The 22,930-nt window shown below is 42.7% G+C and overlaps 1 protein-coding gene and 1 long non-coding RNA gene across 2 annotated transcripts in view; one reads left to right on the top strand and one right to left on the bottom strand.

The window, feature by feature from the left end:
• Positions 1 to 6,092, bottom strand: part of LOC137377683 (tumor necrosis factor ligand superfamily member 10-like) — an 18,614-nt gene extending 12,522 nt beyond the window's left edge. The window contains exon 1 of the mRNA XM_068047602.1: positions 5,794 to 6,092. Coding sequence (XP_067903703.1) covers positions 5,794 to 5,964 — 171 coding nt within the window. The 5' untranslated portion in view covers positions 5,965 to 6,092. The remainder of the gene's footprint in view (positions 1 to 5,793) is intronic.
• On the top strand, positions 5,807 to 22,930 carry LOC137377685 (uncharacterized). The gene is made up of 3 exons (XR_010976461.1): positions 5,807 to 6,176; positions 12,715 to 12,776; positions 22,270 to 22,930. It is a non-coding gene; the product is annotated as an uncharacterized lncRNA (long non-coding RNA).

Below are 22,930 nucleotides of genomic sequence, written 5' to 3'. Positions count from 1 at the left end.
GGAAGGCTCTGAACAGAAGCAAGGCAAACTCCTAATAGATTAGAAAGAAAAACAAAACCCATATACCAGGTCAATCACTCCTCCTAGCAGCTGGATGTTGTTCAACACTGTGCCAACTTGGCTTAGCTGGTTGGGCTCTTATGTCTAAGTCAGAAGATTTTGGGTTCAAATCCCATTCTAGTGCTTCAGCACATAATCTCGACAAACTTTTGTGCAGTATTGAGGGAGTGCTGCATTATCTGAAGTGCATCTGTCATATCAGATGTTAAATCAAGTGCCTGTCAATCTTGTATGGGATGTTAAAGATCGCATTCAATAATCAAAGAAGAGTAAGAAATGCAGAGCTAAAATTCTTCCCTGAACTATTGCATCTTATTGCATTTTGTGAGACTTTGTGCAAATTTACTGTTGTATTTGCCAATGGAACAACAGTTATTGATTTAAATAATTCATTGTATGTAAAGAGCTTTGGAATGTCCAGAAAGACATGATAAGGTGCTATATAAATTCAAATTCTTTCACAAGCAGGGGCCTGGGTGAAGGTTTTTTTTCTTCCAATCAACTGGAGTGCAGTTGGGGAGAAAAATGAACCTAAAGTGTAAAAATAAGCTAACAAAACGAAACATAGAAGAGGAATGAGATAGGAATAAAAATGGCAACATGGGCCCAATAAATAAATATCAGCCCTCTAGTCAGATCAACTACGAAAAAATACTTCTGGACATGAATGAATGGCAAATTCACCTGCTTACCTGGAACTATAGAAATGCCATCTTGACTTACTTTTCAAGTCATTCAATCATAAATGAGTTGAAGTTATTTTACATTTTGTGCTTAACAACTAGGACTTAGGTGATACTTGCAAAATAAGCCTGTTTTGTAGTACTGTGGTGGTAAAGGGAAAGATAGTGGCATAGTGGTAATGTCACTGGACTAGTAATCCAGAGACCCAGGCTAATACTCTGGGGACACTGGTTCAAATCCCACCATGGCAGCTGGTGGAATTTAAATTAAATTAATTAATAAAAATCTGGAATCGAAAGCTAGTCTCAGTAATGGTGCTATGAAACTACCATGGATTGCCATTAAAAACCTAATCTGGTTTACGGAGGGAAGGAAATCTGCTGTCCTTACCTGGTCCGGCCTACATGTGACTCACACCCACAGCAATGTGGTTGACCTGTAACTGCAATCTGAAATGGCCTAGCAAGCCACTCAGTTGTACAAAACCGCTACACAAAAAGGAATAAAACTGGACGGAACACCTGGCATTAACCCAAACACCAAAAAAAAAAAGAACTGCAAACCCAGCCCTCTCGACCCTTCAAAGTCCTTCATACTAACATCTGGGGACTTGTTCCTAAATTGGGAGAGCTGTCCCACAGATTAGTCAAGCAACAGCCTGACTTAGTCATACTCACAGAAAAATACCTTACATCCAATGTTCCAAACATCACCATTCCTGGGTATGTCCTGTTTCACTGGCAGAAAGGATCTACTAGAGGTGGCGGCACAGTGGTATACCATCGGGAGTGCCCTCAACATTGACTCCGGACTCCATGAAGTCTCATGGCATTAGGTCAAACATGGGTAAGGAAACCTCCTGCTGATTACCATCCACCGCCCTACCTCAGCTGATGAATCAGTACTCCTCCATGTCGAACACCACTTGGAGGAGGCACCGAGGATGGCAAGAGCACATAATGTACTCTGGGTGGAAAACTTCAATGCCCATCACCAAGAGTGGCTCGGTAGCACCACTACTGGCCAAGTCCTGAAGGACATATCTGCCAGACCGGGCCTGCGGCAGGTGGTGAGGGAACCTACAAGAGGGGAAAAACCTACCAGACCTTGTCCTCACCAATCTACCTGTTGCAGATGCATCTGTCCATGACAGTATTGGTAGTAGTGTCCACCACACTGTCCTTGTGGAGACAAACTCCCATTATCACACGATACCTTCCATCGTTTCGTGTGGCACTATCACTGTGCTAAATGGGATAGATTCAGAATCGAACTGGCAGCTCAAAAGTGGGCATCCATGAGGCTCAGTGGACAATCAGCAGAAATGTATTCAACCAAAATCTGTAACCTCATGACCCAGGATTTCTCTCACTCTACCATTACTGTTAAGTCAGAGTGTCGACCCTGGTTCAATAAAGAGTGCAGGACAGCATGCCTAAAATGAGGTGTCAACCTGGTGAAGCTACAATACAGCACTACTTGCATGTCAAACAGTGGAAGCAGCATGCAATAGACAGAGCTAAGCAACCCCACAACCAACGGATCAGATCAAAGCTCTGCAGTTCTCAATGGTTAGAAACATAGAAAAATAGAAGCAGGAGTAGGCCATTCGGCCCTTCGAGCCCTAGGGCCGAATGGCCTACTCCTGCTTCTATTTTTCTAAGTTTCTAACCATTCAATACGATCATGGCTGATCATCCAAACTCAGTACCCTGTTCCCGCTTTGTCCCCGTATCCCTTGATCCCTAAGAACTATATTTAACTCTTTCTTGAATATATTTAATGATTTGGCCTCAACTGCTTTCTGTGGTAGACAATTCCATAGGTTCACCACTCTGTGGGTGAAGAAATCCCTCCTCATCTCAGTACTAAATGGCTTACCCCTTATCCTTAGACTGTGACCCCTGGTCCTGGACTCCCCTGCCATCCTTCCTGCATCTATTCTGTCGAGTCCTGTTGAAATTTGTAGGTTTCTATGAGATCCCCTCTCATTCTTCTAAACTCTAGCGAATGTAAGCGTAATCGACCCAATCTCTCTTCATACATCAGTCCTGCCATCCCAGGAATCAGTCTGGTGAACCTTCGCTGCACTCCCTCCATAGCAAGAACATCCTTCCTCAGATAAGGAGACCAAAACTGCACACAATATTCCAGATATGTTGTTTATGGGTGTTTGCTGTGTGTAAATTGGCTGCTGTGTTTCTTACATTACAACAGTAACTACACTTCAAAAGTACTTCAGTTCAATGGTGGTGGACAATTAAACAACTAACTGGAGGAGGAAGCTCCACAAATATTGTCGTCCTCAATGACGGAGGAGCCCAGCACAGTGCAAAAGAAAAGGCTGAAGTATTTGCGGCCAGAAGTGCCAAGTGGATGATCCATCTCAGCCTCCTCCTTAGGTCTCCAGCATCACAGATGCCAGTCTTCAGCCAATTCGATTCACACCATGATTTCAAGAAATGGCTAAAAGCACGTGACACTGCAAAGGCTATGGGTCCTGACAATATCCCAGCTGTAGTATTGAAGACTTGGCCTGCAGAACTAGCCACACCACTGGCCAAGCTGTTCCATTACATCTACAACACTGGCATCTACCCGACAATGTGGAAAATTGCCCAGGTATGTTCCAATCCAGGACAAATCCAATCTGGTCAAGTACCGCCCCATCAGTCCACCCTCAATTATCAGCAAACTCATTGGAAGGTGTCGTTGAAAGTGCTATTAAGGGCCACTTAAATGCAACTACCTGATGTGCAGTTTGGGTTCCACCAGGGCCACTCAGCTCCTGACCTCATTACAGCCTTCGTCCAAACATGGACAAAAAAGCTGAACTCCAGAGGTGAGGTGAGAGTGAGTGCCCTTGACATCAAGGCAGCATTTGACTGAGTATGGCATCTAGGGAAAACTCTCAAGCTGGAGTCATACTGAGCACAAAGGACGATGGTTGTGGTTGTTGGGGGTCAATCATCTCAGTCCCAGAACATTGCTGCAGGAGTTCCTCAGGGTAGTGTCCTAGGCCCAACCATCTGAAGCTGCTTCATTAATGACCATCATAGGGTCAGAAGTGGGGATGTTCACTGATGATTGTCCAATTTTCAGCACCATTCGCAGCTCCTCAGATAGTGAAGCAGTCAGTGTCCAAATGCAGCAGGACCTGGACAACATTCAGGCTTCAGCCGATAAGTGGCAAGTAACATTCATGCCACAGAAGTGCCAGGCAATGACCATCTCAAACAAGAGAGAATCTAACCATATCCCCAGCAAACAACCCACCTCTCGACTCCCCAAAGCTTTCCACCATCTACAAGGCACAAGTTAGGAGCGCGATGAAATACTCTCCATTTACCTGGATGGCTGCAGCTCCAACAACACTTAGGAAGCTTGACACCATCCAGGGCAAAGTCGCCCACTTGATTGGTACTCCATCCACCACCTTATATATTCACTCGCTCCACCAATGCACAGTGGCAGCAGTGGTGTACCATATACAAGATGCACTGCAACAACTTACCATGCCTCCTTTGGCAGCACCTTCCAAACCCACAACCTCTTCCACCTAGAAGGACAAGGGCAGCAGACACGTGGGAACACCACGACCTGCAAGTTCCCCTCCAAGCCACACACCATCCTAACTTGGAAATATATCGCCATTCCTTCACTGTCACTCAATCAAAATTCTGAAACTTCCTCCCAAACAGCACTGTAGGTGTACCCGCATCAGATGGATTGCAGTGGTTCAAGAAGGCAGCTCACCACCACCTTCTCAAGGGCAATTAGGGATGGGCAACAAATGGTGGCCTCACCATCAACTTTCCATGAAAACGGATTAAAAAAGCATATCCATATGGCTCACGAAAACCATAACTTTGAGTATGGGCTGAAATGCACGATAAAATAAAAAAGCAAATATGAGTTTATCAACTGTTATACCAATTAGTGCTGGATATTAAAATGCCTGGACAATAGGGGTCAACAAAATTATTTCAAACATTAAATGGGACCAGGGGATGTTGAAAAAAATTGATTTCTGAAGAGCTGTTTTGTACTTGGATTTTACTGTAGCATTGAGCGAAGTGTAGGTATATTTTTGTCTATAAGGTGGAACACTGCCTGTGAGAATTTCAATCAACACAGAACAGAATTGTGACTGCGTGTGAATTTCATTGTATGGGCTTAAGTTGTCCCTCTGTGTGAATATTGGTAGAGAGATTGTAAGTGTGTCCGTGCGAATTTCTGTATACGGATATTGGATTGGTGCTGGTGTGTGAATTTCAATGCAAAGTCTAGAATAGCATCAAGCGCCTGAATGTCAGTGGGAAAACACAGATTACGCCTGTGCATAAATAAGTGTACAACCTGCAATTGTGCGGATGTGAATTTCATTGTATGGAGATTGGAGTTGTGTCTGGCTGAATTTCAGTAGGGAGGTAGAATTGTCTTACGCAAGTGGATTCCGCTTTAACTCGGTTTGTCTCTACAGGTTTCACTGTAGTGATTTCAATGCTGCCTGTAAGTAATTGTGATTGCAGAGATGATGAATTACGCTGACATAAAAGGGCGGATTCACTTCAGGGAAGAGAATTCCCCAAACTATCCACCCTTGTCGAGGGCGTTTGAAATTTACATGGCATAGTCGCAAAGTTGCTGCTTTCATTTTCGATAAGCTATCGATTTATTTTAAGTTTTAATATTTGTTTGTAGAAATTCTGTATTGTTAATGGATCTTCGGTTCTTGACTTATATAAACGCTCGGCAGGATTAAAACGTTGCGAAAAACTTTTTTTAAAAATTACTTTTGTTGACTAACATTGGAATCAGGTAAACATTGTTGAGTATTTCTTGTAGCCCGACGTCTTGGCTTTATTTTGATGCCTTTTTGCAACCTAAATCTCTCATCCCGCATTTTGAAAAAAATAAACTTGCTGAGCGAGTTGGAAGTTGCAAGCCATTTTGAATTTAAAACAGCTGTTTCTGATACATATAAATATATACATGCGTATCCGTTTGTATTTTACAGACAATGCCAACAGCTCGCATTGTTCTTACCTGATCGATCTGATCGGTGAAATAGCAGAAAAAGTAGAAAGTTACACACATTTCTGCAAAAGCTATAAATCCCAAACTTAACACAACGATGCTCCATTTTCTCTTTTCAACACCCGTGAGATTTTCGTCTAGTTTTCGGTAATTGTAATCCATCGAGGGAGTCGAGGACATTTTCTTTGCCTGATGTTGTCAACGTTCAGCAGCATTAACCCACTTTGAGTGGAACGACCTGGAAATCCCCGAAACTGTCGCAAACCGGGATCAACGCCAAGCGGACACGGAAGGGTTTCTGAGCTGAGTGACGTTATAGATTCTCTTTGGAACCAGTCACAATTTCTCCTGGGAGCGGTCTCATTCCGAGCAACTCCAACCCTTCCGTCTATGTGAGATTTTAGCCATTTACAATGGTATTTAAAGTTATTCTGAAAGCACTGTCAAACTCAGGGCACGAGCAACAAGTTTGATAGCAAAACAAATGACTTAAATGGTTTAAAAGTCATAAATCTGTACCTTAAAATAGCTTTTGAGACATAAGAATCAGATAACCTCAGTTTGACGCTTCTTACGTTAACGAGACTTTATATTTTAATTTCACGCTGTTCTTAGAGGTTAAACATCCACAATAATAATTACACGACTGTTAAATGTATCTTTAATCTCTTTTTGACTTTCTTTAAAAAGTTGGAACACAATATACATAACATAGCTCCTGTCAATCAGTTCCTAACATCCAAGGTTTACTTAGATAATCTCTTCCACCAGTAACTCACTATTTAATGCATTGCTGGAACATTGCATTATGAATTATTCTAATACAATGTAAACTTGTTAAAAATAAATGGATTAACATATGTATTAGCATAGTTTTATGAAGGAATTTTAAAGGAGGGACATCCCAAATCTGTGAGTTTCTTTTTAGTTAATAGCTTTTAAAAGCTCTATACATATTTGCCAACTGTGCAACAGCCCCAACAAACAAATTTCTCTGCAGCACCTGTGGAAGAGCCTGTTACTCCAGAATTGGCCTTTATAGCCACTCCAGGCGCTGCTTCACAAACCACTGACCACCTCCAGGCGCGTATCCATTGTCTCTCGAGATAAGGAGGCCCAAAAGAAACATATTTATAAATCCCAATAAGTGAGTCTTTTATGAATCAGCCCAGAAACACACAGAACATGGTCTTCTCTGATTGCTGCACAAATTCAACCAGAAATCAGTTTTACTAGTTTTATTTCAGTTCTGAGTAGACATGGAAGATGGCAGGATCCCCAAAGACACATTGTACAGCGAGCTCGCCACTGGTATCAGACCCACCGGCTGTCCATGTCTCCGCTTTAATGACGTCTGCAAACGCGACATGAAATCCTGTGACATTGATCACAAGTCGTGGGAGTCAGTTGCCAGCGTTCGCCAGAGCTGGCGGGCAACCATAAAGGCGGGGCTAAAGTGTGGCGAGTCGAAGAGACTTAGTAGTTGGCAGGAAAAAAGACAGAGGCGCAAGGGGAGAGCCAACTGTGTAACAGCCCCGACAAACAAATTTTTCTGCAGCACCTGTGGAAGAGCCTGTCACTCTAGAATTGGCCTTTATAGCCACTCCAGGCGCTGCTCCACACACCACTGACCACCTCCAGGCGCTTACCCATTGTCTCCCGAGACAAGGAGGCCAAAGAGAGGGGAATAGACATAGGCCCACAATACAAACTGACCTGAATTTGGTGCTCTCATTCAGGAAGGCCAGGTTTATGCTTGTTCTGTACTGAGCAAGATTGTTGGGCCAGCAAACATTGCATCTAAAACATTAGAACCACCAATTTTTTTTTGCAAAGCAGTAGAAGGCCATTTGATTCACTTTGCTTTTGCTGGTTCTGTGCTGCAGTGATGCAAAACAAATGCTACTGTCCTGCTTTCTTCCTTAGAAGGTGCAAGAAAAAACACTGGCAAGATAAAGGAAAATCCGAAGACATTTTATAAATATATTAAGGGCAAGAGGATAACCAGGGAAAGAGTAGGGCCCATTAGGGACCAAAGTGGCAATCTGTGTGTGGAGCCGGAGGACATAGGTAAGGTTTTAAATGATTACTTTTCATCTCTGTTCACTATGGAGAAGGACGATGTAGGTATAGAGATCAGGGAGAGGGATTGTGATATACTTGAAAGGGAGGAAGTATTCACTGTTTTAGTGGGGTTAAAAGTGGATAAATCCCCAGGCCCAGATGAGATATATCCCAGGCTGCTATGTGAGGCAAGGGAGGAAATTGCAGGGGCTCTGACACAAATTTTCAAATCCTCTCTAGCCTCAGGAGAAGTACCAGAGGACTGGAGGACAGCGAATGTGGTACCATTATTCAAGAAGGGAGCAGGGAATAAACCAGGTAATTACAGGCTGATGAGTCTAACATCAGTGATAGGGAAACTATTGGAAAAAGTTCTGAGGGACGGGATTAATCTCCACTTGGGGAAGCAGGGATTAATCAGGGATAGTCAGCATGGCTTTGTCGGGGAGATCGTGTCTAACTAACTTGATTGAATTTTTCGAGGAGCTGACTAGATGTGTAGATGAGGGTAAAGCAGTTGATGTGGTCTACGTGGACTTCAGTAAGGCTTTTGATAAGGTCCCACATGAGAGATTGGTTAAGAAGGTAAGAACCCATGGGATCCAGGGCAATTTGGCAAATTGGATCCAAAATTGGCTTAGTGGCAGGAGGCAGAGGGTGACGGTCGAGGGTTGTTTTTGCGAGTGGAAGCCTGTGACCAGTGGTGTACAACAGGGATCGGTGCTCGGACCCTTGCTATTTGTAGTGTACGTTAATGATTTGGACGTGAATTTTTTTAATATTCATTCATAGGATGTGGGCATCGCTGGCCAGGCCACATTTATTGCCCATCCCTAATTGCCCTTGAGAAGGTGGTGGTGAGCTGTCTTCTTGAACCGCTGCAGTCCATGTTGGGTAGGTACACCCACAGGGCTGTTAGGAAGGGAGTTCCAGGATTTTGACCCAGCGACTGTGAAGGAACGACGATATAGTTCCAAGTCAGGCTGGTGTGTGACTTGGAGGGGAACTTGCAGGTGGTGGTGTTCCCATGCATTTGCTGCCCTTGTCCTTCCAGTTGGTAGAGGTCGCGGGTTTGGAGGTATGATCAGTAAGTTCGCAGATGACACGAAAATTGGTGGTGTCGTAAATAGTGAGGAGGAAAGCCTTAGATTACAGGACGATATAGATGGGCTGGTAAGATGGGCGGAGCAGTGGCAAATGGAATTTAATCCTAAGAAGTGTGAGGTGATGCATTTTGGGAGGACTAACAAGGCAAGGGAATATACAATGGATGGTAGGACGCTAGGAAGTACAGAGGATCAGAGGGGCCTTTGTGTACTTGTCCATAGATCACTGAAGGTAGCAGCACAGGTAGATAAGGTGGTTAGGAAGGCATATGGGATACTTGTCTTTATTAGCCGAGGCATAGAATAAAAGAGCAGGGAGGTTATGATGGAGCTGTATAAAACACTAGTTAGGTCACAGCTGGAGTACTGTGTACAGTTCTGGGCACCACACTATAGGAAGGATGTGATAGCTCTGGAGAGGGTGCAGAGGAGATTCACCAGGATGTTGCCTGGGCTGGAGCATTTCAGTTATGAAGAGAGACTGAAAAGGCTAGGGTTGTTTTCCTTGGAGCAGAGAAGGCTGAGGGGGGGCGGGGGACATGATTGAGATATACAAAATTATGAGGGGCATTGATAGGTTAGATAGGAAGAAACTTTTTCCCTTAGCGGAGGGGTCAATAACCAGAGGGCATAGATTTAAGGTAAGGGGCAGGAGGTTTAGAGGGAATTTGAGGAAAGATTTTTCACTCCGAGGGTGATTGGAATCTGGAACGCACTGCCTGAAGGGGTGGTAGAGGCAAGAACCCTCACAACATTTAAGAAGTATTTAGATGAGCACTTGAAACGCCATAGCATATAAGGCTATGGGCCGAGTGCTGGAAAATGGGATTAGAATAGTTGGGTGCTTGATGGCCGGCACAGACACGATGGGCCAAAGGGCCTGTTTCTGTGCTGTATAATTCTATGACTCTATCTCTGTCTTAACTAATTCATGTGTCAAATTATTCCATGCTCCAACAGCTCTTGACCTGAAGACTTTGTGTTACACCTGACCTGAAGCTCTCGATGTTGAAATGAGAAGTCGTTCATTTGGAATGTCAATATAGCTCACCTTGATGAGCACAGAATTTGCCAAGAAAAATTAAGAAACTGAAAATAAATTTTCACCAACTTGAAAAATGTTAATTCATTGTCGTGGCAATTGATAAGCTATTGCTAAAGAAAGAAAATGCTAAAATAAAATGTAGATATTTCTGCTTCCTCTCCCCTGTTCACAAGTGTCGTTCCTGCTGGCCACCTGATCTTGGTGCTAATGTAAACTATTATTAAAGGCTGTGTTTGCTGACAATGCAGCTACTAGGTGGTGCAGTACTGGCACTTGCGCAAATGCAGCCTCATGCACTGAAACGTCACTAACTGCGACGTCTCAGGCAGCTGCCAGTAGTAAAGACAGCACTACTCAATTTATCACAAAAACAAGTGAAATCTAAATGCCCACAGTGGCTGCGATCGCCACCTCCATTCCACCCCAACAGTACCCTGCTCCCTCCTGCCATTACGCTTCTCTTCACCTTTACCTCCTGCGCCTGTCTGCTTGCCGCTTGCTCCACGCCTCGCCACTACTCCCTCCTCGGTCACTTGCTCCCTGCAAGGGAGGGGAGGGAAACTGTGAGCAGGACGGAGCAGAGAGCAGAGGCAGAGCAAAGGGGATGAAGCGGCGAGGCAGGCAGTGAATGGCCCACAGTTGGGGGGCGGGGGGGGGGGGAAGGATGGGTAAAGCGGGAAGCGAGTGGCAAAGGGGGGAGAAGTGACGAGGTTTGGAGCAAGCGGCGAGCAGATGGACGCAGGAGGCAGCGGCAAAGTGAAGCACGATGGCAGGAGGGGGATGGGTAAAGTTGGGGGTGGGATGGAGGCAGCGATCACAGCCATTGTGGGCATTTGGGTTTCATTTGTTTTTGTGATAAATTGAGTAGTGCTGTCTTTACTACTGGCAGCTGCCTGAGACGTCGCAGACAGTGACGTTTCAGTGCATGAGGCTGCATTTGTGCATGCGCCAGTACTGTGCCACCTAGTGGTTGTGTTGTCAGCAAATGTGAACAGGGGAGAGGAAGCAGAAGATTAATAGGAGACAATGGAGCACTTGGGGAATGTGTCAGAGAACATAACATGAAGTAGAGGATCAGGGGAGGCCAGCAGGTGTGAGGGGAGGATTTGGCAGAGAGAGGATACCAGCAGAAAGGGATGGAAGATTCAACTGAAAGTATGGAGGCCAAAGGATGCTTAAGATTTGGGGAGAAAATTGAAGACTATGTAGAGAAATCTCACAACTAACTCAGCACCAAAAGCCAAACAAAGAGAAAATATATTTAAAAGGGGGACATAAGTACTGATTCTTATCTCTCTGTTGCCACATCAGTTCTTGAGCACTGCACAATGAAAATAGAAAACTGAACAACTGAGCAAGGCCGTATCAGAGGATGAAATTCCGCAATGAAAAACTGGAGATTGTCTGCTTTTTTCTGTAGTTTATGATTCATCAATAAAAGTATGGGATGAAGAAGGTTATGGGTTCAGGCACCACTCCAAACATTTGAGCACTCCCATGCTGTACTGTTGGAGGTGTTTTATGGGGGTGAAATGTTAAACCAAGTCCCTCTTAGGTGGACATAAAACATCCAATAGCACTATCTGAAGAAAAGCAGGACATTCTCCTGGTGTCCTGGTCAACATTTGTCTCTCAACCAATTTCACTAAAATAGATTATCAAGCCATTTATCTCAGTGCTGCTTATAGAACTTAGCTGTACATAAATTGGTTGCTGCGTTTCCCAACATTACAACAGTGACTACACTTCAAAAGTATTATACTGGCTGTAAAGCACTTTGGAACATCCTGAGGTCCTGAAAGGTGCTGTATAAATGCAATCTTTCTTCAAGATCTTAGGCCAGTATCCAAATCTTTGAGAAACATAGTAAACAGAAGTGTCCTCAGAACGGAACCCAGTGGGGCCACCACTACCCACTTCCAACCACTCTTAACTCTTACTCTCTGTCTTCTCCCTTCTAACCAACATTTAATCCAATTTACTATCATCTCCTAATTCCATATCCCTTATTTACTGTAATAATCTCTGATATGGTATCTTATCAAAGGCTTTCTTAAAGGTCACTGCATCCACTTCATTTTCCCTATCTACCATGCATGTTACTTCCTCAAGGAATTCTATGAGGTTTGTTAAGCACAATCATTCATTTTAACATCTGTGTTCCTTACCTTTAACTATTTTCTTGTTATGTAGATACATGGTAATTTCATCCTTAATTAAAGACTCTGGCCGGAATTTTCGCCCCCCCCCCCCCAAAGAGTGGGATGGTGGCTGGGGGTGGAGGACGTAAAATGGAGTGGGAGGCTCGGGGGGCCCTTCCCGACCCGCTTCCACCGCCATTTTACGCAGGGCAGCGGTGGCAACAAACGGAGAAAAATAAAAAACCTGTATGATAATCTGAATAAGCTGTTGGAGTTGAAAAAAACAAGAAATAAAATGTATGTGTTTTTATTGATGAACATGGCTTACATTACTCCTGATGTGATGCCATTCTTTTGTAAGAAACTGTAGGGCTGATTTGTGATCTTGGCACCACTCACAGGGAGTGAATCTTGGGAATCTGTGACTTTCCATCAAATAAAATTCACAGATGGAAAATCATGGGCTACGTGCTAGAAATTTCTCAGCATTTCCTCCTACAAATACATCTTCTGTGTGTCTAATGTTTCTGCAGTAATTTTAATAAATTACTTCTCTTTTTATATATATTTTAAGGTAAACCAGTAATGAAAGTGACTGAATATATGGAGAATGGCTCTCTTGATACTTTTTTAAAGGTGAGTTTTTCATATTTTAGAAATTAAGCCATCAATCAATTGGCAATATATTGGTTTAACTGTTTCCTTATTAATTATTAATGAGATAGGAAATAATATATTCTCACAACTTATAAATGGTCTTCTTGTCCAGAAAGGAGGGAGACAGAAAGCAGGAAACTACAGGCCAGTTGGCCTAACAGTTGTCAAAGAGAAAATACTAAAATCTTTTATTAAGGAGGTTATAGCAGGGCACTTAGAAAATCTTAATGTGATCGGGTAGATTCAACATCGTTTTGTGAAAGGGAAATCATGTTTGACTAATTTATTAGCGTTCTTTGAGGAAGTAACAAGCAAGGTGGATAAAGGAAAACCTGTAGATGTGGTGTATTTGGATTTCCAAAATGTATTTGATATGGTGCCACATCAAAGGTTACTACACAAAATAAGATCTCATGGTGTAGAAGGTAATTTATTAGCATGGTTAAAGGATTACTTAGCTAACAGGAAGCAGAGGGTAGTGATAAATGGTGCATTTTTGGGTTCACAGAATCAGTACAGTGCAGAAGGAGGCCATTCAGCCCATCATGTCCACACTTTCTCTCTGAAAGAGCAATTCCCTTAGTTCCATTCCCTGCCTTCTCCACATAACCCTGCACATTCTTCCTATTCATATAACTGTCTAATTCCCTTTTGAATGCTTCAATTGAACCTGCCTCCACCACACGCTCAGGCAGAGCATTCCAGACCTTAACCACTCGCTGCGTGAAGAAGGTTTTCCTCATGTCACTTTTGTTTCTCTTACCAAATACTTTAAATCTCTGCTCTCTCATTCTCGACCCTTTCACAAGTGGGAACAGTTTCTCTCTGTCTACTCTGTCCAGACCCCTCATGATTTTGCATACCTCTATCAAATCACCTCTCAGCCTTCTCTTCAAAGAAAACAGTCCCAACTTCTTCAATCTATCTTCATAACTGAAATTTCTCATCCCTGGAACCATTCTCATGAATCCTTTCTGTACTCTGTCCAATGCCCTCACGTCCTTCCTATTGTGCCACTCCCAGAACTGGACGCAATACTCCATCTGAGGCCGAACTAGTGTCTATACAAGTTCAACATAACTTCCTTGCTCTTGTACCCTATGCCCCTATTAATAAAGCCCAGGATACTGTATGCTTTATTAACCGCTCTCTCAACCTGTCCTGCCACCTTCAATGACTTATGCACATATACACCTCGTTCCCTCTGCTCCTGCACCGCCTTTAGATTGTACCCTTTATTCGATATTGTTTCTCCATGTTCTTCCTACCAAAATGAATCATTTCACATTTCTCTGCATTTAACCTCATCTGCCACCTATCTGCCCATTCCACCAACTTGTTTATGTCCTTTTGAAGTTGTACACTATCCACCTCACAGTTCACAATGCTTCCAAGTTTCATATCACCTGCAAACTTTGAACTTGTGCCCTGTATACCAAGGTCTAGGTCATTAATATACATATCAGGAAAAGCAAGGGTCCCAACACTGATCCCTGGGGAACTCCACTACAAACCTTCCTCCAGCCTGAAAAAAATCCATTAACCATTATTCTTTGTTTCCTGTTACTCAGCCAATTCCATATCTATGTTGCTACCGTCCCTTTTATTCCATGAGCTACAAGTCTGCTCACAAGTCTGTTGTGTGGCACTGTATCAAATGCCATGTACACCACATCAACAGCATTGGAAAGCTGTAACTAGTGGAGTGCCACAGGGATCGGTGCTGGGGCCTCAACGATTTACAATCTATATCAATGATTTGGATGAAAGTACCGAATGTATGATTGCTAAATTTGCTGATGACACAAAGCTAGATAGGAAAGTAAGTTGTGAAGAGGACATAAAGAGTCTCAAAATAGATATAAGATAGATTAAGTGAGCGGGCAGAAATTTGGCAGGTGGAGTATAATGTGGGAAAATGTGAACTTGTCCACCTTGGCAGGGAGAATAGAAAAGCAGTATATTATTTAAATGGAGAGAGATTGCAGAACTCTGCATTACAGAGGGATCTGGGTGTCCTGGTACATGATTCACAAAAAGGTAGTATGCAGGTACAGCAAGTGATTAGGAAGGTATATAGAATGTTATTTATTTGCAATGGGAATGGAATGTAAAAGTAGAGATGTCTTGCTACAGTTCTATAGGGTGTTGGTGAGACCACATCAGGTGTACTGTGTACAGTTTTGGTCTCCCTACTTAAGAAAGGATGTAATTGTGTTAGAAGCAGTTCAGAAAAGGTTCACTCGACTAATTCCTGGGATGATGGGGTTATCTTATGAGGAAAGGTTGAGCCTGTATCAATTGGAGTTTGGAAGAATGAGCGGAGATCGTATTGAAATATATAAGATCCTGAGGGGGCTTGACAGGGTGGATGCTGATGGGAGAGACTTATTCCCCTTATGGGAGAGACTAGAACTAAGGGACACCATTTAAAAATTAGGGGTCTCTCATTTAAGACAGACATGAGAATTTTTTTTTTCTCTGAGGGTTGTTAATCTGTGGAATTCTCTTCCCCAGAGAGCATTGGAGGCAGGGTCATTGAATATTTTTAAGGCTGAGTTAGATCGATTCTTGATTGACAAGAAAGTCAAAGGTTATAACAGATAGACAGGAAAGTAGAGTTGAGGCCGCAATCAGATCAGCCATTATCTGATCAAATGGTGGAACAGGCTCCAGGGGCTGAATGGCCTACCCCTGTTCCAAAAATTTGTATGTTCATCTCAGCTATTAATATATGCAGTTTTCTTTCAGTCAATAAATAAGAAAAGATTTCCAAGCGGACATCCCACTCTCATGTTGATCATATGAAGAAAATCATAAAGCATAACTGCCCCACAGCATGCCAGTAAAATATTCAAGGCTGACAACAGAATATTGCCTACCATTAAATGTATCCAGTGAGATTGCCTTGTCTGTGGCTGTTGAAGATATTTGGACAGTAATAAAACACATTTACCACCAAGGCAAAAGGCACAAATTTCACACTTTAGTGTTTTAATTTATTGATGATAATTTAAGATGTCCAATAGTATCTACAATTGAATCAGGAAAATGAAACATCTGATTAACCAGAAATGGATAACCAGACCATTGGAAATCAGTTTGGATTATTTTGCAAATGCAGGAACTGAATCAAAGAGGTGCTTTGAAGCTCACCAGGCATAAGAGATGCTCCAGAGAATGTGAGGTTAACCCTTTAGTGAAGTGATTTATGAAAAGGAAACAGTTTTTGTCAAAATAATTTATTTGCAACAAGTGGGCATTGAAATGCCATAGGCTGATAATGCCTGAAAAATAAATACAATTTCACAAACTAAGGACTGCATTATCTCAAAGCACATCGAGGTTGAAGGTGCAGGTGAAGCTGACTGAAAAAAAAATCTCCAGCAGAAAGAAAAGTAGCCATAGCTGCCCACATCAGAACAAAGATGAAATCACATCCTTTTTGTCCTGATACTTATAACTGATACTTAGAACTTTTTGTTTCTATACATGATAATCAGTTTCTACTGTGATGTAAATATCAACCAAACATGTCAATTCTGAGTTATTAAGCTGGTTAAGATTTTATTAAACGGACATTGTTCATGAGGTGACAAGATAGTCTTCTAAAAATCTAAGCTCAAAGATATAGTATTACAGATGCTTCTGCATCTTGTCCTTTTATTTTCTGGACTGGGCTGACAACATTTATGCATTTTTATCTTGTAGTCCCTCTTCCCTGATGTTTGCACTGAGAAGGCTTGCTTTACGTTGCGTACTTCATAGAGTCATCGAGTCATTATGACACAGAAGGGGCCCATACAGCCCGAGACCATGTTGGCTCTCTGTAGAGCAATCAAATCAGTCCCATTCTCTGCTCTATCCCTGAAGCCCTGCAAGTTTATTTTCCTCAAGTGTCCATCCAATTTCCTTATTAAAACATTCACCGTTTCCACTTCTACCACCCTCATTGGCAGCGAGGTCATTACCACTTATTACCACTTGTTGCGTACAAAAGTTCTTCCTCATATCCTCCCCACATCTCTTGCTCAAAACCTTAATTCTGTGGCCAATAGTCCTTGTACCATCAGCTAATGTGGACAGATTTTCTTTGTCTACCTTATCTAAGGATGTCATAATCCTGTACGCCTCGATCGAATCTCCCCTCAATCTCCTTTGCTCCAGGGAGAACCCCAGCTTCTCCAAACTGACCTTGGAGCTAAAATCCCTCATCCCTGGAACCATTTTGGTAAATCTCCTCTGCAGCCTCTCAGGGGTCCTCACATCCTAAAGCCTACCAGAGCTTTATACAAGTTCAGCATAACTTCCCTGATTTTGTACTCAATATCTCTATATGTAGCTCAAGATCCCATATGCTTTGCTAACTACTCACTCAATGTGGCCTGCCACCTTCAAAGATCTATGCACATGACCCCAGGTCCCTCTGTTGCTGTACACTCTTTAGAACTGTGCCATTTAGTCTACGTTGCTACTCCGTAGCCTTTCTGCCAAAAATGCATCACCTCACACTTCTCTGTATTAAATTCCATCAGCCTCTTATCTGTCCATTCTGCTAGTCTATGTACTGTTGCAGTCAACTGGTATCATCCTCACTGTCTGACACACCTCCAAGTTTGGTATCATTGGCAAATTTTTCAATTTTTCTCTGTATTCCAATATTGAAGTCATTTATGTATAGCAAAAAAGCAGTGGTCCTAGCACTGACCCTTGGGGAACACCACTGTCTACCATCCTCCAGTCTGAAAAACAACCATTTACTGTGAGTCATTGTTTTCTGTCCTGCAGCCAATTTTTTAAAAATCTAAGCTGTCACTGGCCCTCCTATTCTATGAGCCTCAGTTTTTTTAACCAGCCTATTATGTGGTACTTTGTCAAATGCTTTCTTAAAAAATCCAAATAGACAACGTCCATTTTCTTTCCCTTCATCAACCTTCTCTGTTACTTCATCAAAAAATTCAGTTAGACTAGTCAAGCACGATCTGCCTTTTACAAATCCATGTTAGCTCTCCTTAATTAACTCAAAACTCTCCAAGTGCCTGTTGGTTTTTTCCCTGATTATTGTTTCTAAAATCTGACCCACCACAGATGTTAAACTGATTGGCCTGTAGTTACTAGGGATGTCCTGACACCCTTTCTTGTGTAAGGGTGTCATATTTGTCACTCTCCAAATCTCTGGCACCTCCCCCATATGTACGGAAGATTGGAAGGTTATAGCAAGCTCTTCCACTGTCTTCACTCCCACTTCCTTTAGTAACCTGGGATGCAAGCCATCCAGATCAGGCAACTTAGCCACTCTATGCATAGCCAGCTTTTCTAGTACATTCTACCTATCAATTTTCACCCCATCCATTACCTCTACCATCTCCGCTTCAACCAAAATTTTGTCAGCATTCTCTTCCTTAGTAAAGACTGATACAAAGTACTCATGACGTATTCTAGCCTTGCACTGCACCTTGAAGCATATATCACCTTCTTTGTCCCAACTTGGTCCACCCCACCTCTTACGACCCACTTCCTATTTACATGCCAGTAGAAGACTTTTGAGTTCCCTTTTATGTTAACTGCTATCCTATTCTTATATTCTCTTTGTCAGTCTTATTTTCCTCTTCACTTCCCCTATCAACTTATCGTATTTGGCCTGGTTCTCGCTTGAAGAATCCACCTGACATGCATCATACACTGTCTTTTTTTTGTTTCATCACATTCTTTATCTCCCTCGTCATCCAATGAACCCTGGCTTTAGTTCCTTTACCCTTCGCCCTTGTTGGAATGTACCTAGCTTGTACCTAAAACATCTCCTCCTTAAAGGTCACCCATTGTTCCGTTACAGTTTCTCCTGTCAATCTTTGGTTCCATTTTACCCTGGCTAGATCTCATCCCATTTTATTTAGTGAATGTAAATCCCCGAAGCAAAGTGACAGCCTCCTCATTTGTTGAGCTTAAGGTGATTAGTCTGCCACTTAGTCTGTAGAGGAGACACTCCTCGGTAATGTGCAGCATTGTTTATGTCTCTCCACAAATGCATAAAGGGTATGTACTGAGGCCCAGTGGTAAAGGTTGGCTGTGCAGGGGCCCTGGCTTGTCCTGAACCTATTTAGCAAGGACCACTCTCGATGTGGTAGTTCAAAGCCTGCCATTCGACAGATGGGGTTTGTCACAAGGAACATGTTAGTGACTTCCTGTGTTTCCCATTCCTTGATCCAAAGGATGTCTGCTGGTAGATTTTGCTCAGGAAGGTTGCTCCATATGGGACACCAAGATATAGGATGGGCAGTAAGTGGATTGAACTAGTCATTATGGAGTGGTCAGTGAGGTGCAGCACGGATGGTTTCAACCAGCTTGTGGGTTTTCATCAGTCGGCAGATGTGTGGGGGAGTGATGTTTGCGAGCACAGGAAGCTAGGGGAGGCAGTGTTGAGCAGAGGGTTCCAGTTATGATGTGCATTGTTGCATTCAATTGAGTATTGTCATGGTCCTGTAGGTTTTTTTTCTCTGGGGAATATGTGGTTTTCCTTCAAGGCTTGCAAAGGATCAGTACTGCTTTAAGAACCAGCAAGCCTCAGGAGTTACAGAAAATGCATTTTTGGTTGCCGTGGGATGCAACCATTTGGAGATTGCAATTCAAAGGGTGCATTCTCGTTACCATAGATACAGTCACTTGGAGTGAGTATCAAGCAATACATTTGTTACAATTAAATTTTGAACTGGCTTTTTAGTTGAAGACAGTTTGTTCTAAGAGAAGACACAGACAGCTGTGGTGTTAGCACATGAAAAAAGAGCTCTCAGCCATTTAAACTGAAGGAAGAAAAATTTAGTCTGTTTAATTATTATTATCTCTCAAAATTCTAAAAAAGTTCAAGCCAAAATGGAGATCTCTGATAATTTAAACTGAAGGAAGGGAAGTTAGACTGTGACAATCTTGTATCCCTCAAAAACTCTAAAGTCAGTTTGATTCTATTGAAAGTGTTCGCAAGTTGTTAATTGTTGAAATCCATTGCAGAAGAAGGAAAGCATCGCTTACTGCTGGAGTTAGACTACAGACTGTTCTACTGTGGAAGAACCTCTTTTCCCCATTGGATGGCTGTGAGGACTTCAAGAAATATTGGACTTTAAATTAGCAAGGACTCTAATTCTTTTCTATTTTAAATGTTGTTTATATCTTTATGGGGTTTAAGAATTTAGTTCTTCTAATGAAAGAGTTAATTTGTTGATTTAAAGACACCTGGTTTGGTTAGCCTCATCCGGGGGTTAATAAGATGGTACAATTTGACTGGGTCTTTAATTTGGAAAGTTTCAAATGATATGTTAGGTGATCTGTGGAGCGACGGGATTGAATTAACAGTGCGTTTCTCCCACCACAATCAGAATCATATATTTTGATTGGGGGCTTTGACTGGAGCGGTCGGTCATAACAGTATCAACAAGATGTGTGTGTGATGACCTATGCCAGACAGGTGCACAGTACTCTGCTGTTGAGTATGATAGGGCAAGTGCTGAGGTTGGGACTGTTGTGGCAGCGGCACCCCAAGTAGATCCAGCAAGTTTAGTTCCTGCTGTTTTCTTCAGATGCTTCTGGAAGGACAAAGTCCTATCCATAGTCATTCCCAAGTGTGTTGGATTGGGATCATGCTTTAGTCTCTGACCATCCGTGTAGATATGCAATTCTTTGTTGGCACTGGCATTGTGGAGGTGGAATATGCTGGATATGGTTTTAGGGAGATTCACCGTGAAACACCATGTGCTGCAGTAGTCTGTCAACTTTGTAATGTCTTTGTTAAGGATCAGGTCCAGGGTGCAGAAGGATGAAGCTTGGGTGGCACAACAGATGTCATCAGCATAGATGAACTTGCGAGATGTGGTTGTTGGCAGGTCATTTGTATATATGTTGAACAGCATTGGGGCTAGCACTGAGCCCTCTGGTAGTCCGTTGTCCAGTCTTTTCCATGCACTTCTCCCTTGTCCAACGTGGACTGTAAATTGTCTGTTGCAAAGGAGTGTTTCAACAACTACCCCAACCCAGGTTGGAAGCACTCTGGACAGCTTTAGGAGCAGGCCAATGTGCCACACTGTATCATATGCAGCTGTGAGGTCCAGTAGCACTACGCCTGTCTTCAGGTTCTTTTGGAAGCCATTTTCAATGCAGGTGGTGAGCACTCATCCCATTGAAGTTAGCTTTCTTCTAATTTCAAAGTTCTAGAGTCATAGAGTTTTACAGCAGAGAAACAGGCCCTTCGGCCCAACGCGCCTGCACCGACCATCAAGCACCCATCCAAACTAATCCCATTTCCCCGCACTTGGCCCGTAGCCTTGTATGCTATGGCATTTCAAGTGCTCATCTAAATACTACTTTAGATTGTTTCTTGCTGTTTTCCATTGCTTATCTAAACTTTATGATACAATGATCATTCTTACCCATGTGTTCCCCCATAGACAATTTTCCATTTGGCCCACCTCATTTCCCAGCACCAAATCCTGCAATGCCTCATTCCTAGTTGGACCAATAACATACAGGTCAAGGAAGTTCTGAACACATTTCAGAAATTCCTCCCCCTCCTTATCTTTTACTCTAATACTATCCCAATCCATATTTGGGTAATTAAAGTCCCCCAGTATCACTACTGTTTAGTTCTTGCACATCTCTGTGATTTCACTGCAGATTCTCTTCTCTCTCTCTCTCACTATTTGGAGGCCTGTAGAATACCACCAGTAGCGTGATCATACCCTTTTTGCTTCTCAACTCTAACCAAATGGATTCTGTCTTTGCCCCCTCAAGGACATCCTCTCTTTCCAACACTACAATGTCTTCCTTAATCAGTACTGCTACCCCACCTCTCTTTTTTTCCTTCCATATCTTTTCTGAACACTTTGTATCCTTGAATTTTAAGCACCATTTTTAAGCCACATTTCCATTATTGCCACTACATTATATTCCCACAGCTATTTGTGCTTGTAGCTCATCAATCTTATTCACCACACTTTGTGCATTTACATACATGCATTGTAAGCCTGTCTTTGCATTCCTCATAGTCCTTCTTAGTCTGCTGCTATCTAATATGGTAATATTTCCTTCTCTGGTACTATCCAAAACTCTCCATTATGCACCTTATTCCTCTTTCCTACTTCGATATCCTGGTGCCAATCTCCCTGCCAGTTTAGTTTAAACCTCCCCAACCACACTAGTGAACCTCCCCGCGATCACATTGGTCCCAGTTCTTTTGAGGTACAACCCTTCCCTTTTGATCAGGTGCCTCGTGCTCCAGAACTGGTCCCAATGACCCAAGAATCTGAAGCCCTCCCTCAAGCACCATGCCTCAAGCTACGCATTGATCCTCCCAATCTTCCTATTTTTACTCTTACTAGTGCGTGGCACTGGGAGTAATCCAGAGATGCTGTAAGGCATTTGGATATCTCTTGTATTTTTGTTATTCTGTGAGGCATTTATTAATATCTCCTCTATTTCTGTTCATAAGTAAAATGTAACCAGTTTTGGTGTGGACCAGCATGTGGAGCTCACCAGGTGGTGAAGACAAGGAGGCAAAAGACATCGGGACGAAGGGAGAAGAACCTGACCGAAGACATTATCGCTGGGGTTCATATTGGACTTTTTAAAAATAAAAAATAAAAGAACTAGAATCCCCACATATGCACACACAGACAGATGAATCAGGATGTGCCACTGATGTGGTAGCCTGGGCTGTTAAAACATCAAACAGCCTGTCCACAATCACACTCATGGACAATGGCCTTTTGAAATATGTGTGAATGGTTTACTTCTTGCCTTACCAAGATGCATGGGTGGTATGCACCTAAGACACCCCTGCTGAGAGAGAATATGACCACATGCAGGTGGTCTTGCATAGCCAGGGTGGGGTTGATAAGGCACTGAAACCCAATTGGATGACCCAATTCAAAATATTACCTTATATGTCAAGGGGCCAGGGTCAGAAAGGGGTATAAAGCCACTGCTCACAAGGAAATTGTTGCTGCAGCCGGGAAGTGTGACTTGGTCAGTCACAGGAAGTCATGCGGAAGATATTGTTTAGCAGATCTGACCACCTGGGAATGAGTTTCCGTACACGGGTCTACTAAGCAACTGGTGTTGTATGTATATACTATTGCTTGGTGAATTAA

Source organism: Heterodontus francisci, chromosome 15 (genome assembly GCF_036365525.1).
Source record: "Heterodontus francisci isolate sHetFra1 chromosome 15, sHetFra1.hap1, whole genome shotgun sequence".
NCBI classification, from domain to species: domain Eukaryota; kingdom Metazoa; phylum Chordata; class Chondrichthyes; order Heterodontiformes; family Heterodontidae; genus Heterodontus; species Heterodontus francisci.
The sequence above is the reverse complement of the archived record's forward strand: the minus strand, read 5'-3'. Positions and strand labels throughout refer to the sequence as shown.